The sequence below is a fragment of the Nylanderia fulva genome, unplaced genomic scaffold (genome assembly GCF_048542155.1).
Source record: "Nylanderia fulva isolate GAGA-0341 unplaced genomic scaffold, ASM4854215v1 Scaffold10, whole genome shotgun sequence".
NCBI lineage: Eukaryota > Metazoa > Arthropoda > Insecta > Hymenoptera > Formicidae > Nylanderia > Nylanderia fulva.
The window spans coordinates 3,808,823-3,826,445 of NW_028189193.1; the positions used below are offsets into that span (position 1 = coordinate 3,808,823).

Consider the following 17,623-nt stretch of genomic DNA (forward strand, 5'->3'; position numbering starts at 1 on the left):
TAAATTTTAATTCATAATCTAAAATAAAACAGCGAATAATTTTGTTAATCTCAGAGAAAAATCATTTAATAATTAAACATAAATTTTGTTTTCATAATTACTATGTGTTACACTTGTGCTCTTAGGAAAAAATATTACATAGTTAATAAAAAAAATATTTGATTCAGATATATTATTGGAATATTACGATAGAGACTCAATATTTAAATTAAAGAGAACATAGTGAATAATTTTGTTAATCTGAGAAAATTTATTTTCATAATTACTGTTATATTTATGTACTCTTAAGAAAAAATATCACATATGTTAATAAAAAAATTGGATTCAGATAAATTATTCGAATATTACGATCGAGCATCAAGATTTAAATTAAATGTTATTTATTTGCGATATCTCTCTCGTATCATCAGAAACTCAGGAAATGGAGTTACATACTGAAGGCTGATGATGCACTTAAGGCTCAATGCAAGGCGTGAATACATGCACGTACATCTGCGTATGTATCATCTTGATTATCGCTCGATATCCACTCCTCGGCAAGTGTTAAATTCGATTTCCTCCGAGCTCGTTTCAACCATTAATTTAAAAATTTCGTTCAATTAAAAATTATTCTCCCATCCTGTGCGAGTTCAAGCGCAGAAGTCAGCTGTCATCTCGCGTTCAGACACTGTCTGTGCTTCTTAAAATAGTTCGGAAATTTTCGTGAGCTCGTTATTCACGTTGTTGTTCAACACTGTAACAGACACATAAATATTTTATATGAGTTAGAAGAATATTAAATGACTTTAAATTTAAATTTTTGTCGCTTTGTTCGCGACGACTTGCGATTAAAATTTAATAATAAACATTTATTTTCTCATTTATTTGATTCATAAAATGTTGAAAACCTCCTCTGCTCAGTCATCTCTTAAAATGATAAAGGGTACACCAGTCGCGTTTGAAACTCTATCTTATATGTCGAAGAGACTAAATTTGTGTGAAAGAAAATCCTCGATTTTCTAACAATTTTTCGTCTAACTCTTTATTGAGTAGACTAGCTAAGAATTATTTTTGGAATTCTCTTATCCGGGATAGCGCGAACGCAGTCCCGACTAACAAAAATTATACGTCCGAGATATCCACATTAGGGATATTCGCAAGGGTCAGCTCAACCGTAGTGCAATGGAAGAGCCTCGCCCTGGAGGAACCGCCTTGTTGATCACGGTAGCCTCTACGCCAGGTAAGTATGCTTTCAGTCGTTGCTCGCGCTCTTTTATAGTCCGATCGAGGTATTTCGACTGCGAGAAACTCTCACGCGCTTGCGCCGCGTAGCGTCAAGAATCCGAACTAATTCAGCCGTCCGCCCGGTTTCGAACCGGGTTGCCTCTGCGAAGGGGCGACCAGACACGAGTGGAAGGGATAAAGTACAAAGGGATGCGATTCATCAGAGCATCATTCGAGGATCCCGAAAGGAGAATTGAAACTGTCATTCATTCTCTTTCATATATATTTTTCGTTGTCAGAAACAAATGAAAATATATATAGAGATGGACAACGCGCGACATTTTGCGCGTTTCGAAAAAGGGCGAGGGATAAGCTTTATTGCTCGCGATAGGGAAAATATATGGAGTCTGCCGGAGGCAGGGCTGCTAAGATATTCCGGTGAATAAATTGCCGATGGCAAGGCCGCCAGTCTGACGTCGATAATCCCGCTGTCGGTTGCACCACGTGCTCGCGAATGACAGCGTAATCGCGAATCCGTGCAAAACCGCGTGTCATTTTCGCGAAAATCTAATTTAGAAAAATCGATGAAAAATGTAAAAATAATCATAATTTCCATTATTATCGATCAAATTAAAAGCGGAATTTGTTCGTTATTAAAGAAAAATAGTACACCTCTGTTAAAAAAATATCAAAAGAGAAAATAATAAGCTAGAAATCTCTAATTAAAGTTAGATTCAATCGAAGATGTGCAAAAATCTAATTTATTCGTGTGATCGATGAAAAATGCAAAAATGATAATAATTTCTATTATTATCGATAAAATTAAAAGCAAAGAGCAAAAAGAATTTTTTCGTTATTAAAGAAAAATAGTACACCTCTCTGTTAAAAGAAATGTATCAAAAGAGAAAATAATGAGAAATCTCTAATTGAAGTTAGATGCAATCGAAGATGTCGTGCATCCTCTCTACGTTATGTGCATACAGGTTAAAATTTAATTCGACATATAAATTGAATAAGTTTCTATGATCAAATGCAACTTTGAAACGTAATTCGCAGATGGAAGAATAATGTAAATTAATGTTATTGGATTTGATTAATTCTTCCTGCAAAAAGAGAAAAGATGATTAGAATTAAGAAATATGCAGTGTTGTACAGGTGACATATATTTTATGAATCAATTAATGATATTATTTAACTAATTATTGTATACAGCAATTTATTAATTACAGCAAATTATCGATTAAGAAAAATGCCAGTTTCAATTGAATGGTAAATCTAAAAAATGCCAAGACAATGTCGTGATCTAAAATGTATTGCAAATAAGGAAAAATTGACGTAAGAAACATAAGTTCGCTGTAAAAAATTTTATATGCTTAATTACAGAATATTGCATGTAATAGAATTTCTTAAATTTTAGCGTGTATGTCTTGTAAATTTGCCATGAAACACAGCATAGTGTAAAGATTCTGATTACTTCGTAAAATCCAAGAATTAGATTGCAATCGGATTCTTTATAAAATGTTGTTGAGTAAGATCTTCATGAAATGCTGTGTTTTATGATAGGACTATGCGTTTAACTTCGCGCTATGTGTATGCACATGCTTGCTAAATATTGTCTTTATCGTTGATAGCGTTCATAAATACAAGAACAAAGAGAAAGATCCGAGACCGATTTCATATAGAAATTCTTTGAGCAATTCTACTGCATCGCAAAGTAAAAAGCAGAAATGTACAAAACCAAAGTCAACGTACTCGAGAGATGGCTCGAAAAATGTGAAAACATTGTTTGATGAATCGAAAGGCTGCAAAAAGTAATTAAATAATTCATTTTCACTGTAACATTTTTTAAGAAAATAATTTTTTGCGAACAAAGTTAATTATGAAATATTTATCTCATAATTAATTTCTACACTATAAATTTTTAAAAAACAATTAGTGTTGATGCATATACAAGCATAAAATATATATAAATCAGTTCTTTAAATTTAATATGTTCTTTTAAAGTAATTTGTCAATGCATATTATTAGAAATAGTTAATTAAAATCAGTAAAATCCATATCAAATCAAACAGTTTTTATATCTTATTTTGTTACATTGTAATATATATTTCTTTCAGTAAGAAATGTCATGCCTCGCAATCGACTTCTGGAAGTTCGATTTTGACACGTTTACGACAAAAATTACGGTGAGACATAAAATAATAAATTATGCCATGTATCATCCATTAATATCGAGAAATATTCCATCTCATGTGAAACAAGTTTGACCTTGTTTTTTTTCTATGTTCTTAAGAATCCTTTCTTCCAACTTACTGACTCAGCCAGATTCCTTCCTAAGCTAAAATAACAGCATCTTTTTCTCACGATATACTAGCACCTTAATATATTAAAACTTACATATATAATACATCTGTACTTTACATATTAAGTAATATTAATATCTGGGAATAAATATAAGCGTAAATAAAGAAATCAAATATAAAAATAAATATATAATAAAATACATAAAAACTCTCATAAATGTATTTGAGAACATAATTGCAAAATGATTGTTTTAAGCAATCATATCGTTAATGTTTACCTGCAATAAAGAAGTTAAAACTACATCTACATTAGAAACAAACATTTAATAAATATTGAAGTATAATAATAACAGCATATTTATCTTATTTGTGTGTATAGCATGAAGAACTTGAAATCGAGCACGCCTGAACGAATTTCCAGCAGGTCCCAAAACTATACGGAGCAAATATGTACCTGTGGCAAAAGTGGTAGAAAAAAAATGTGTTAAAAAGAATCTTTAAACCAAATATTTGACACTTTAAGTGGACTCGTTCACGAATGTCACACGAATTTTTGACACAGGGCGTCGCGATCCTCAGAGTGGAGGTTTGCACAAGCACGTGAATTCGCAGAATGTGTCTACGGAGAGGAGCAAGAAGAAAAGAAAAAAATCTCGTCGCCGACATAAAAAGGCTTCGAGGAGAGAAAGTGATCAACCGAGGCATGACTGTTTCACGACGCTTTGTGTCTGTGTGCGAGGTCGCAGTTCGAATAAGCTAAGAGCTTGTAAATGCACGTCGTCTCGTGAGATTCTCTCCAGCGATCACGAATGTTGCTGCGTTAAAGTTAATTTATAATTAATAACAATATAAACATTGCATTATTTAATATTACTGCAAATCGTTAATATAATTTAACTATGTATATCGGAACAATATTTTGAACTAATTTAATAATTCATTTCTTTGTAAATATAAGAGCTATTATTTTTCAATGAAAAATTAAAAATAAATTCTATTTTGTAAAGAAAAAAGAAATCTATAAAAGCAGAATATACAATACAGTATAAATAAAATAAAATGAAATGCAAAAATATTAAGAACATGAAATGTGTTGCGATTTTTTAGGACGGACGAAAAAAGAGGAGGAATCGACCTACAAACATATTAAGAAATGACATTCAAACAGGCAGACACACTGCAGATCCATCGACCAGTGAAAGAAAACATCCGGACGAATTATTGCAAGAAAAAGCAAAGTTAGCGTGCTGAAGTTAATATTTTTTAAAATACGTCTTTTAACGTTGCCTTTTTCTTTCATTAATGAAATTTGCAGTGAAGAACGCAACGTGATTATCAAAGGATTAGACACTATTCGCAAAGGAATTAACAGATTTGGTGCACACACAATTAAAATTTTTGAATCTAAAAATTAATATTTTAAATAATCAAAAATTCAAAAGTATTTTTTAAAACTATTTGGTACTTAATTTAATTCTATGTGTAACCAATTGACAATCACATAACATTTTTAATAATATAATTTTTCTAAATTATTAAATCGACAATGTTCATTATATGTCCACATAAAATAAAACATCTGAAAAAAATATTCAAATTAAAAAAGAAATCGTGTATCATGGATGCAAAATGTATTGTAGAGCATTTTCTCATAGGATTTTAGGTTTTATACTTGCTGGGCCAAACATGCTGCAAAAAAATGATATTCTGAAACAGATCATATTCGAACGCCATTTCTTATCGACAATTTATTCGGTAATATTAAAGAATTCACAAATGTAAAGTAGTCCTGTGTGAAATTACGCTGAAACATATCTCAAATTCGATACATCAAGGAAGTTTTAACCTGAGACGAATAGAGAATCATTAATTGCATTGAGTATGTTTATGTACGTGTTTACATGTCGCTATTGCAGTCTAATACATTGTATGAAAGTGTACCATTTTATCTATGAAAACTTAAAATAATAATGATACAAAATTCGCTGTTACTGCTTCAACGTAATAATCTACATTACTTATTACGAGGTCCATTTATAAATACAGTACTGTATTCCAGTATACATTGCCAAAAGAGGCAGTGGTCATGAATCTATGTCATTATGTTATACTCCCTACAACATACATATTTACTCATACTCATTCGTGACTTTCGATTAATGATTATTATCAGTATATGTATATTCACACTACACATATAAACATATCGCGCGTTCCATTGAAACAAAATAAAAAAATATTCTGTGTGGACACATTCTACATGATACTACATAATCTTTCCAAGAAGCGTCAAAAGCTTCGAACAATCTGCTTCGATGCGAAGTTCTGTGTGGTTATCAGGCCGAGGCAAAGGCTCGCTGAGAGTAAATTAAGCTATTATATTACGTACGCGTGAGGAATTAGTCTCAAAACACTGGAATGATCGGTCACTTCTCGCCGATCGATATAGAGTAATCGGTTTATCGTCGTAGAATCGAACGAGGCAACGTTCTCCCATCGCGTATTTATTCAAAACATAGTGCAAAACTCGAATGAAATCGAATTGATTAGGCTAAATGTGTTTAGCAAGCGCTCGAGTTTGGCAAGTCGGCGAGTAAATATCTCATATCGCGATATAATTATTATCTTAGGATCCAATTTCGGAAGAAAAGACATATAGATATATATATATATATATATAGAAAATGCGAATTCACCGCGAACTGCGCCTGCTAGAATTTCGTAAATTTTTCTCGATCTCGAACTGTCGTACATCCGCCCTCTGCAAGAAATCTTGTCGCTCTAAGTATCCGTCCTTGCCTTTATTATGAGTATTGATTTCCTCCTCTATGTTTTCCTGCTTCTTGAAGTTGTCCCAATCTAACTTGGACTTTTCTAATGTACTAATTTTGGCCTTTTTCCCTATCTGTCCCAGAACAGAGGAAATACCACCTAATCCGACACGCCTAATACCGCCTTTCACTCGGCCCTTGTTCGCCTCAGATGCGGATTCTGATGGTTTTGGGGAATTCTCCGCGGAAAGCGATAATCTGGCCTCTGCAGAATCAATCGATACCTCTTTCTCAACTTTCACCTCCTCACCAGCGAACTCAAAAACCTTTGTTATCTTGACTTTTTCCTGGATTTTTGGCTTTTGTACTGGTGGTGATCTCTCGTTCGATCTATTGATTGTATTTTGTGGCTTTGGTTTTGACACAACAGCTATAAAATAATATATTCTAAAATTACACTTTTGAATTCTTAGGCATTATTATTATTCTTAATCTTATTATTAATCTGTAAATAGAATTATATATTTTTATCGATTCTATCTTGTAATTTGTTGTAGACATTAAATCCAAATGTACCTATATATTAAAAGTTTCAAATACATCTTTAAAGGTAATAACATTGCACATAGGATAATATAAAACTAACAGATATGGAGAATCTAGTTTCTTATCATTGTACTTTAAGATATGAAATTCTCCAAAATATACTATTCAATATAATAAGATAAAATTAATTAGATATTATATAAAAATATGTGATATACATCTGAAATAGATCGGCAATAACATGAAATATTATATGCTCTATTATGCCGCTTTATTAAAATTTTGTATAGTTTGTATAGTTTTTACCTGTATCTTTCATGAAGTCAGCCCAAAGAGAATCAGCTCTCTTTTTTTCTTCCTCTTCAGTAAGTTCTTTTGTCTCTTTTTCTGCTTCTTTACTTTCTTCCTCTGATACTTTCGATTTGTTTTCTATAATTTTCTTGCGCTTTATACTCTTTCGACTTTTAGATCTCTTTTTGCCTTTTCTTTGCCCAGTTTCTCTTTTGTTCTCATCATTTTCATCCTCTGGGCCACTTTCAACATCACCTTCAGATTCTACTTCAGATACTTGATCACTGTCAACACCATCAGGTATGTAATCTTCGTCATCTTCATCTGAATCTGAAGGCAGCTGATGTTCTTCCGACATGTTCAAATCTGAAAGATATAGATAATAGAGTTATTATGTATGTACATGTATAAAAATATCATATTTTTATTATAATTTAATTAATATATAGATATACATATATGCTTTGTTTGCAAAAAAAATTATTTCATAAATTGTATTTTTTACTTTTCTATAAATGTCACGATTGTTATATACGATTCTTTACAATTAATAATATTGATATTTCTATACATAATTATAAAGATTATCTTTTATAGATCAAATATAAAAAATATCACATATTATAGTCAATGTTATATTATATATACAATAAATTAAATATTAAAATTATTAAGAAACATGTTGTAGCAAACAAATCCATACTAAATCCACATTTTTAATTTATACTCTGCTTTTTCATTATATAATTCTAAAACTCTTTCAGAGGTCTCCTAAATTATTAAATTAACAATAAAAATTTAAACAAAAAAATCTGCAAGACACAAGTCTGCATTGACAAAAAAATTATTAATATTAATATTAAATTCTTTCGCCCCAAAATATTCAAACAAAATATTCCAGCTAAAGATAGATTTTTTGAAAGAAGCGGTAATTAAAAATTCGATCAAATCACCACGTTTTCTTGCACTGTCAACATCGCGAAACTTAACCTCTGCAATAAAGTAAATCTGACGTTTCCACCGAAATTACGCGCGACAATTTAATACAATTTCGTGTCTCATATTCTTTTGAACAGTGAGTGATCGGTGCCAAAAAATTCCGCGAACGGACGTCGATTCGCCTTCCGGAAATGTCGTTACATCGGGACGCGGTGGCGAATCTGGCGTGCGTCACCGCTCTCATGAATCGTCGTCGACGAGGGTCCGGATCGATCCCGCGCGACGAGGAGGCACCGACTGGCCGAGAAAATCGTGAAATACCTTGGTGAAACGAAGCCGCGATGCTCGACGACACGCTCGACTCGACTCCACTCGCAAATGCGTCTGGCACGCATCGCGGCGATACGCAACGACCCGATCGATGCGACCTCCTACGTCGACTTCGGAAACTAAACTAAAATGGCGGGATTACGTCATGCAAATTGAATCGTGCGCTTTTGTGATTAGCAGTGGATTTTATTTCAAGAGTCTTTTATGCGCGCACAATGGGGCACATTTTTATTGAAAAGTCTGCTAGATATTTTCTATATAAAGAGAGAAAAGAAATGTCAATATTTTTCAGCGATTTAATTATAAGAAGAGATATTTACTTCTGTAAAAAAATTTTTTATTTCGTAATTTTATTTAAAAAGATATATTTTTGATTTTAAAATAAAGTTGAGATTATCAATCATTTTTTTAATTATAAAGAAAAAATATATACAATAAAGAGTGATAACACTTATATGCAAAGATTTAGAAAAAATAAAATTTATAAAATAATTTTTCTCACAAACGAAACATACATTTATTAAATTTAAAATATTATATATTACACAGAGAGAATTTTTTCTTAAAATTTATCCTGAAATTCAGTAATCGTGGGACAATATGGTATTGGATGAATTTATAAGTTTCTCTGATTAATATTTATCACAATAAAAAATATTAATATCTACCTTAATAAGATATAAAATGTTGATTAATTTTACTAAAATATATAATAAAATTTGAATAATTTTAAAAACTATATTAAAAACTTATAATAGCAAAAAAATGACTTAAATATATAAAATATTTTATATAAATTTTACTATGCAGTATAATATTTTTAATCTAGCTTAATCGTTCGTGCTAATTTTAACATGCAGCATGGTAATTTTCAGCTTGTTATCAAACATAATAAAATTTGAATTTTGCGGTAAAATGTAACAAAAAAGTCTCTCTCTGTGTTTTTTATATGTATAATTATTAATATTATATATTGTATCATACGTATATATTATTATAAATATGACATACTTTTAGCAAGTATATACATAATAAATTGTCTATTAATATAATTGATCCTTGACTAACTGATGCCATTTCTAAGTTTTTTTATCTAATAAATTTAAAGTTGTCAAAAAAAAATTAGCTGCTTTTCGATTTAAGTAGAGGAGACGAAGATTATATTTCTGATGATTATTCTGATATATCTTATTTAACTTATTTGTTCCTGTATTATTTTCAAGTAAATTTTGATTGCATCTTGATTGCAAATAATAATAATTAGAATAATAATAACAACAAAATATCCTTGATATTTTGAATATTTTACGAAAGTATTGGTATCAAATACTTATCCAAAATATTCAGATTAAAATAACCATACTGTTGCCTAATTTGCCTTTACGTTTAAATGACATCACGAAACACGCGTTCACAATTTCCGAAAAAGGTCGCAGTGTCGAATTGCTGGACATCTTTCACGAAATTGTCGAGCAATAATTTAACGCCTTCTTCAGGATATTAAGTAGGATCAGTAGGGTCACCGCAACCTCATATTACAGGATCCATTTCGAATCCTAATTTCAACGAAACGAATGACTACCGGTTGACGGGGATTTCCAATGGATCATAGATCAGGCGACCCTTCTTTTCGGAGCAAAAGTCTGAATGAACGAGAACGAGAAGGGAACAAGCACATCTACGTATGTATATTGACGAGAAACAATTATACAAAATTAATATGAAATATTAGTTCAATGTTATGAACACTGGTGAACCTGTTTCTTGTACTGTTTTCACGTGCAAAAGTGCTATATTAAATCTGTGTTAACATGCAACCATCTGAATTTAGCATTAATATATAGCCATTTAACTTTCAGCTGAGGGTCTTTAGTTTCTTTTTCCTGCGCTTCCATCGAGAGGAAAGAAACCAGGAAGGATGTGCCAGGTGGCTGTTCGAATGCTGTGGATTGGATCAAGCAGCATCTCGAAAAATGAGATGAGACGAATGAGACTAGAGAGTTGGAATATCCGAAAGCTCCGCCTGGTTTTCGGGACGTCCCAAATCTCCCTCCCAAATAACATCTTCTGTCTGTCTGTCTGTCTCTCTTTCTCTCTCTCTCTCGATTCTCATGTAGTCCACCCTTCGAGAACTTTGACTAACAATTAGTTTCACGCCGGAGACGCGATCTATCGCGACGATCTGCTCTGCTGACAGATAGACTCGTGATCGCGTAAAAAAAGAAAAAAAAAAGAAAAAATTTCATCGTAACAGGTATCGAGCAAGTTGCATAATTAATTGCGCTGTCTGAACTCAAGTGACAATCATCATGATTAATAAGATTTTAAGTGCGTCATTTAAATAAGATTTTGTATTACTTTAGATAAGTGTCGTGTAGCTCTATTCTCTTCGATCTTTTGAACTTTGGCACAGTTGATTAAAGATAATTTCGAATTATAAGAAATCGAGTAGCAAATTACACCAGCTCGTCATCTCAGACCTAGTCACTTGTGTTCTTTTATAATTCTTGTGTTATCATATTCTTGGGTTTTTTTTTATTGTGAATGTGTGTGAGTCAAGAAAAAGAAGTCTCGATTTAAACAGTGATTTTTAAACAGTAATCAAGATTATTATTTTTAAGAACACGCGTTTATATTCCAAGTTGATGTTATAAAGTACAATATTTTTTAATGGTGACATTTTTTTCTTTAGTATTTAAATGCAAAATTCCAATTTGCAATCTAGGTATCCAAAACAGATTTTGATTGCACGACATAAAATTTTAAAAATTGAAAAAATTATTAAAGAAGGAAACAGCTTTTAGCCTAGAAATTTATCTAAAAGATTTTTCACTGTGTAAAAAAGAAATCGCACAAAAAGAAACTTCGTACTTAATACTTGTGCTTATTTAATTTATCTGTGTTAATTTAATTTATCTGATTTGTATATGACTTATCAAACTCTCAATTTGCTGTATTGTATTTTTCTTTTAATTAATTGCTTTAATAATTGATTGATTGTACAATCAATAGACAGGTAATTATGTGTTAGTGATCTTCTAAATTTCCGATAGTAATATAAAAACTTTAACACATTTTATCGATCGTTATATTTTTCGACTGCATAAACAGAGAAATATACACAGTAGATTTCACTTTTCGAAGAAATAAAATAAAATTGCACGGAAAAAAATTAGCAAAATAGCTAAATTTTAGCTGTCCCTATATTAAAACCTGAAATTTAGTTATCATGTCTAAATTTTAACTATGGTAACTAATATTTTTAGCTATATTAAACGGAGAATTCCATAGCTAAAAATATTACCTATCACAGCTAAAATTTAGACATAATAATTAAATTTCATGTATAATATAGGGACGGCTAAAATTTAGCTATAGTAGCAATTTTATTTTATTTCTTCGAAAAGTGAAATCTACTGTGCACATTCTTCTTTTTATACAGTCGAAAAATATAACGCTAAAGTGCATTAAAGTTTTTATGTTAATGTCGGAAATTTAGAAGATCACTGACACATAATTAATTGTCTATTGATTGTAAAATCAATCAATTATTAGAGCAATTAATTAAAAAAAGCGCAATACTGCAAACCGAGAGTTTGTCAGATAAATCATATAAATAAATAAATAAAATAAAATAAAATAAAATAAATTAAATTGCATATAAATTAAATAACATATAATAAGGGGAGCTACATCCTGATTAAATTGCCTTGTTCAGTTTTTCACAAGCGATGCATCTCACAAGTTGCGGAAGCGTCGCGTAATTGCTGTTTCGAATAATTAATGATAGCTACTATAATTATAACATTGTATAATTAATGATGGCTATATGGTATAACAGAATGCCTCGAAAACGGCGCGTCTCGACATCGTCGTTGGAAGAATATCCTTCGGAAGAAAAATACATGAAGGATGACATAGAGAGTCGTGCGCCGCGAAATGCAGCGAATGCACGTGAACGAGCTCGGATGAGAGTGTTAAGCAAAGCCTTCGGAAGATTAAAGACGTCGTTGCCTTGGGTCCCGAATGACACGAAATTATCAAAATTAGACACTTTAAGGCTAGCTTCGACGTACATAGCTCATTTGCGAGCCGTTCTCCGAGATGACGGCGAAGCTCATCCTGAAACCACCAAGTCCTTGTCGCTTGCTTTAGTGAGTATCTATTCGTTTTGAGCCAAAGATTCAAATAATCTTTCTTTTCTTCTTAAAAAAATGATACAAAGAATCAGTTACATTTTAATTCTAAAATCTCGAATTGATTTCTAGAAATAGAAACCAAAGAAAATATTTAATTAATAGTCAAAATTATTCGTTTATAGAAACATAGATTCAAATAATCTTTCTTTTCTTCTTAAAAAAAAAGATACAAAGAATCAGTTAAATTTTAATTAATTTTAAAATCTAAATCTTGAATTGATTTCCAGAAATACAAACCGAAGAAAATATTTAATTAATAGTCAATTTAATAGTCAAAATTATTCGTTTATAGAAACATAAATTCAAATAATCTTTCTTTTCTTCTTAAAAAAAAGATACAAAGAATCAGTTTCATTTTAATTCTAAAATCTTGAATTGATTTCTAGAAATACAAACCAAAGAAAATATTTAATTAATAGTCAAAATTATTCGTTTATAGAAACATAGATTCAAAATAATCTTCCTTTTCTTCTTAAAAAAAAAAAGATACAAAGAATCAGTTAAATTTTAATTAATTCTAAAATCTTGAATTGATTTCTAGAAATACAAACCAAAGAAAATATTTAATTAATATTCAAAATTATTCGTTTATAGAAACATAGATTCAAAATAATCTTTCTTTTCTTTTTAAAAAAAATGATACAAAGAATCAGTTAAATAAAATCTTGAATTAATTTCTAGAAATACAAATCGAAGAAAATATTTAATTAAAAATCAATTTAATAGCCATAAAATTATTTGTTTATAGAAACATAAATTAAACGAAGAAGTATCATTTATCAACAATATTTTTTGTTTATAAAACATTTCAATATCGTATCAGAGTATTTCTAAATATAGATACAATCGTGCAAGAAGATATGAATCGGTTGAATTTCACGAATTGCGAAATTAAACCGATTTTCCTGGGAATTCAAAAGAGAGCCAAACTATTTCTCGCTTTTGCAATCAGACTTTCGAGTTGATAATTCTGTAAAATAACATCGAGAGACCAGGTGGATCCACTCGGAGTCGCGAGGCGAGCGCCGTCTTCCCAGTCATCCACTCTGTTTATGTCTGTCCAGGTGGATCGAATCACTCGAAAAACCAACTACCCACCCTTTGCCACCATTAATTCTAAGTTAGTTCCGTTGTTTGAAGAAGCGTGCCGTTTTCCGCTGCAAAATAGTTTCTTTCCTCTCTCCCTTCGGAGATCAAAGAAGATCTTTTATCTCCGAAAATATGTTTTCTCCACGGAAATTCAAACTGATATATATTAATAAATTCCAAATTATTAATTACAGTCACTAGTATTCATTATAAATTATGGAAATGATCGACCAAACTAGCAGATAAAATCGTTTATTCAATTTCACGATGTTTCGATCATATGATTGTGGTCCTTTTCAAGTGAGAAAGTAAAATAATAACTAATCAACTCCTCTTATCTCTCCATGCAGTGTCAAATTATAGTAATATTATATAAGTCACAAATAAAAATTAATTAAAATCAAATTTAAAGTGAAAATAAGAGACTGACATAACATATCCCAACCAAGGTACGTCAGATTCTGATATCTTTCATATGCTGGTTTGGTCGATTATTTCCATAATTTATGATATATATTAATTAATTTTGAGACAAAGTGCATCAATGTACATAAACAGATTTTTCATTTATACGCAGTCTCTTAACCACAAACCAATGCGTACAATTTAATGAAAATTATTATTTCATGAATGTATGGAAATAATATTAAAAAATATATACATATAATTTGCGATGCAATCTAATCTAAATTTTTAAGATGTCTGATTTTACTTGCGAGTTAAATATCGATCTAAATAATACAAATCATTTTGATATTGCAGTCGTGGCCATTCGCTATTCAAAACAGCAACGCTACTGCACTCATGAACAACAGTTGCAACGTGTCCTCCTCGACATCTTCGAGCTGTAATCAGTATCGAGGACAACAAGCGACTCATGATCTCCAAAACTTCCATCATTCGGGCCATCAAAGCGTGTCGACACGCCATAATCTTCAGGGAGGAGAGCAAGAGTTCTCTTATTACTAACAACAAAAAATTCTGATAATCCGATCAAAGCTTGACTACTGCGAGTGATATCTACGAGAGGCGAGCATCAGCTGGGAATCACACGACTATGACGGCGCTGACATTTTCACGCCTTATTTATTCCAGAGTGCCTTATTCTACTAATATTTATTGATTTACTTTTAATGCAATTAATAATTATGTACATCTTGAGTGACGAGAAAATAATTTATCTGCCGATGACATTTTTATCTTTGATTTATAAGTCTTTTACGCGTCGAAGAAATGCATTCTACTTACATATTTTTTGTGCAACGAAATAAATTTAGAGACAGGCAGAGAGAAAAAAATATTATCTTTGTTTCGTGTGTTTTATAGAAAAAAAATGTAACGCAATGTAATGAGAAATCTGAAATTCTCGATTTCGGAGAAGATATTATACATTCGCCGGAAAATTATTTTCTTTTGTCACACAATTATTGCAATATCATGTAATATTGTAATCGTAATTGATACCAAAGCATATCAACTAGTCCAAATAAAATGTTTTTAAGATTTTCAATAATTTTCTTTATATTATATTTAATGCAAATGTTGCTTCTTTATATTATATTCAAATTACTGCATTCAAAAAAAAATTGTTAACTTGATTAAAATTTCAACTAAATATTATTTTGGTAAATGAACGCATAAAAATATTTTAATTAAATATAATATATTAAATTTACTAAACATATATATTTGACTTAAATACTAATATATATTCAATTAATAAAACAGTAATTTAGTTGAAAGATTTAATCAAGATAACACATTTTTTTTTTAGTGTGCTAATAATATTCAATGGCAAATAAGATTACTTTTATCACTAAAATAGAATAATTAATCAAGAATATTTTTATCACTCGAATTAAAAATATTTTCGTGATTAAATTTTAATTTTTTCATATATATTATATGAATGCAAGTGCATGTAAAATATGTATATCACAGAAAAAATTAGCCATCGTAGCTATAAATTTTAGCTATTCCAATTACACATGAAATTTAATTATGTCCAAATTGTAACTTACGATAGCTAATATTTTGTAGCTATAAAATTCTCCATTAAACTGTAGCTAATAAAATATTCCTTATCATAGCTAAAATTTAGACATAATAACTAAATTTCAGGTTGTAATATAGGGACAGCTAAAATTTAGCTATGGTGGCAAATTTTTTTTTACATGACATGTAAAATATATGCATTTCTATGACTAGTCGATTGACATTTCTTCTTGGAGAAGCGCCGAATGACATCCGGAACAGCGCGGAGGAAGTGCGCGGTAAGGTAAGAAGGATATAAAGAAGTTCAAGTTAAATAAACAGTGCGAAGGGCCTTTTGTGTAAACCCGATACTAAAATAATATATCCCAACACGACGACAAAAATCGACTGGCACTAAAAGTATGGCTTAACGTCTCAGTGTTACGTCAATATACATTTTGAAAATTTATAAACAAAAGATAAAATTGTTCTCTCTCTTGCAGTTTTCCGATTTTATTCTTACAAATTTTTATCACACTATTTTTGCCCACCATATGTCAAAGAGGAAAAGAAAGAGGAAAATATATTTTTATACGCAGACAGAATTTTTTTAAAATTTATCTTGCAAATCATAGTAATCGTGAGACAATATGATAATGGAAAAATTTTATAAGAGTTTCTCTGATTAATTCTTATTACAATAAGATATAAAATATATTTTTATATGTTATTATATGTTTTTATATGTTAAGAAAATTCTCTCTGTGTATGTAATAAAAAATATCTTTGTATTTAAAGGTATATCTATATGTATCCTTTGTAAAGAATTGTAATATAAATCACGGAAAAAAATTAGTCATCAAACTAAATTTTAGCTGTACCTATATTACATCTGAAATGTAGTTACTGCCTAAATTTTAGTTATGATAGCTAATATTTTTTAGCTATAATTAAACGAAGGACTTGTCACTTAAACAATATCTAAAAAATATTAGTTATATAGTTAAACATGATAACTATAAATTTCAGATTATAATATAGGAACAGCTAAAATTTAGCTATGGTGGCTAATTTCTTTTTTCATGAATTATTGACAATAAAAGTCAAGGTAAAAAAAAAAAAAAATATATATATATATATATATATATATATATATATATATAAATATCTCTCATATGGGTGCAGCTTTTGATTGAGACAATAGAACGAGATTGAAATAATGAAGAGGGAGATACATATGTTATGCGTAATTTCGATTAAAAATTACACAAAGAGAGAATTTAGTTTTCTCTTAGAATTTATCCTGAAAACCATATGGTAATCGTGGGACAACATTAATTGTGGTATTGGAAGCATTTTATAAGAGTTTCTCTGATTAATATTTATCACAATAAAAAATATTAATATGTACATACTAAAATTAATCAAACTTTTTATATTTTATTGTGGTAGATATTAATATTTTTATCGTGTAAATATTAATCAGAGAAATTCTTATAAAATTCTTCCAATACCATATATTGTCCCACCATGATTTTCAGGGTAAATTTTTAAAGAGAAAATTCTCTCCGTGTGTGTAATAAGAAATACTTTTATATTTAAAGGTACACTGTGTATCATTTAGATAAAGAATTTTAATATAAATCACGGAAAAAAATTAACCACCATATAGTTAAATTTTAGCTGTGTCTCTGTATTACACCTGAAATTTAATTATCGCCTAAATTTTCGTTAAACACTAGCTAAAAAATATTATATAGTTACCATAGTTAAAATTCAGGTTATAATATAGGAACAGCTAAAATTTAACTATGGATGGCTAATTTCTTTTTCATGAGTCATTGGCAATAAAAATCCAAGTAAAATATACACATATAAATAAATAAAAATACCTCTAATCCCAGCAAACACCAATATATAATTGTTACATTGCTATAATAAAACGGAATATAACAGGTAATATAACGTGTACGTTACA

General features: G+C 30.0%; 3 protein-coding genes and 1 non-coding gene across 5 annotated transcripts; 2 read left to right on the forward strand and 2 right to left on the reverse strand.

Annotated features, from left to right (window-relative positions):
• Nucleotides 1-1,065: 1,065 nt before the first annotated feature.
• LOC114935189 (U1 spliceosomal RNA) lies at nucleotides 1,066-1,227 on the reverse strand. The gene has a single exon (XR_003819800.1). It is a non-coding gene; the product is annotated as a U1 spliceosomal RNA (small nuclear RNA).
• A 1,243-nt stretch (nucleotides 1,228-2,470) lies between these two features.
• On the forward strand, nucleotides 2,471-4,757 carry LOC114932026 (uncharacterized). The gene is made up of 6 exons (XM_085483631.1): nucleotides 2,471-2,538; nucleotides 2,835-3,014; nucleotides 3,321-3,389; nucleotides 3,886-3,974; nucleotides 4,069-4,331; nucleotides 4,614-4,757. Exons 1-6 carry the CDS (start codon nucleotides 2,486-2,488, stop codon nucleotides 4,755-4,757), a joined length of 798 nt encoding a protein of 265 aa, XP_085339757.1. The 5' UTR covers nucleotides 2,471-2,485.
• A 466-nt stretch (nucleotides 4,758-5,223) lies between these two features.
• Nucleotides 5,224-8,477, reverse strand: Yeti (yeti). Of its 2 annotated transcripts, none has more exons than XM_029304168.2 (3): nucleotides 8,375-8,477; nucleotides 7,130-7,480; nucleotides 5,224-6,707 (listed from the first exon to the last, which is right to left on the reverse strand). In XM_029304168.2, exons 2-3 carry the CDS (start codon nucleotides 7,470-7,472, stop codon nucleotides 6,199-6,201), a joined length of 852 nt encoding a protein of 283 aa, XP_029160001.2. In that variant the 5' UTR covers nucleotides 7,473-7,480; nucleotides 8,375-8,477; the 3' UTR covers nucleotides 5,224-6,198. The 2 variants fall into 2 exon arrangements, with proteins under 2 accessions (XP_029160001.2, XP_085338980.1); XM_085482854.1 differs by lacking the exon at nucleotides 8,375-8,477 and adding an exon at nucleotides 8,068-8,358.
• A 3,747-nt stretch (nucleotides 8,478-12,224) lies between these two features.
• HLH54F (basic helix-loop-helix domain-containing transcription factor HLH54F) lies at nucleotides 12,225-15,176 on the forward strand. The gene is made up of 2 exons (XM_029304172.2): nucleotides 12,225-12,537; nucleotides 14,434-15,176. The coding sequence occupies exons 1-2, from the start codon at nucleotides 12,226-12,228 to the stop codon at nucleotides 14,638-14,640; spliced, it is 519 nt and encodes a 172-aa protein (XP_029160005.2). The 5' UTR covers nucleotide 12,225; the 3' UTR covers nucleotides 14,641-15,176.
• Nucleotides 15,177-17,623: the final 2,447 nt, after the last annotated feature.

What these genes read in the sequence shown, in the direction of transcription:
- LOC114932026 (XM_085483631.1), top strand. Translation starts at nt 2,486, where the DNA reads ATGCCAAGACAATGTCGTGATCTAAAATGTATTGCAAATAAGGAAAAA. An exon ending in ATGTACCTGTGGCAAAAGTG is followed by an intron (nt 3,975 to 4,068) that starts GTAGAAAAAAAA and finishes TTTTTGACACAG; the next exon opens with GGCGTCGCGATCCTCAGAGT. An exon ending in ACGAATGTTGCTGCGTTAAA is followed by an intron (nt 4,332 to 4,613) that starts GTTAATTTATAA and finishes GCGATTTTTTAG; the next exon opens with GACGGACGAAAAAAGAGGAG.
- Yeti (XM_029304168.2), bottom strand. Translation starts at nt 7,472, where the DNA reads ATGTCGGAAGAACATCAGCTGCCTTCAGATTCAGATGAAGATGACGAA. An exon ending in TGACTTCATGAAAGATACAG is followed by an intron (nt 6,708 to 7,129) that starts GTAAAAACTATA and finishes ATTATTTTATAG; the next exon opens with CTGTTGTGTCAAAACCAAAG.
- HLH54F (XM_029304172.2), top strand. Translation starts at nt 12,226, where the DNA reads ATGCCTCGAAAACGGCGCGTCTCGACATCGTCGTTGGAAGAATATCCT. An exon ending in AGTCCTTGTCGCTTGCTTTA is followed by an intron (nt 12,538 to 14,433) that starts GTGAGTATCTAT and finishes TTGATATTGCAG; the next exon opens with TCGTGGCCATTCGCTATTCA.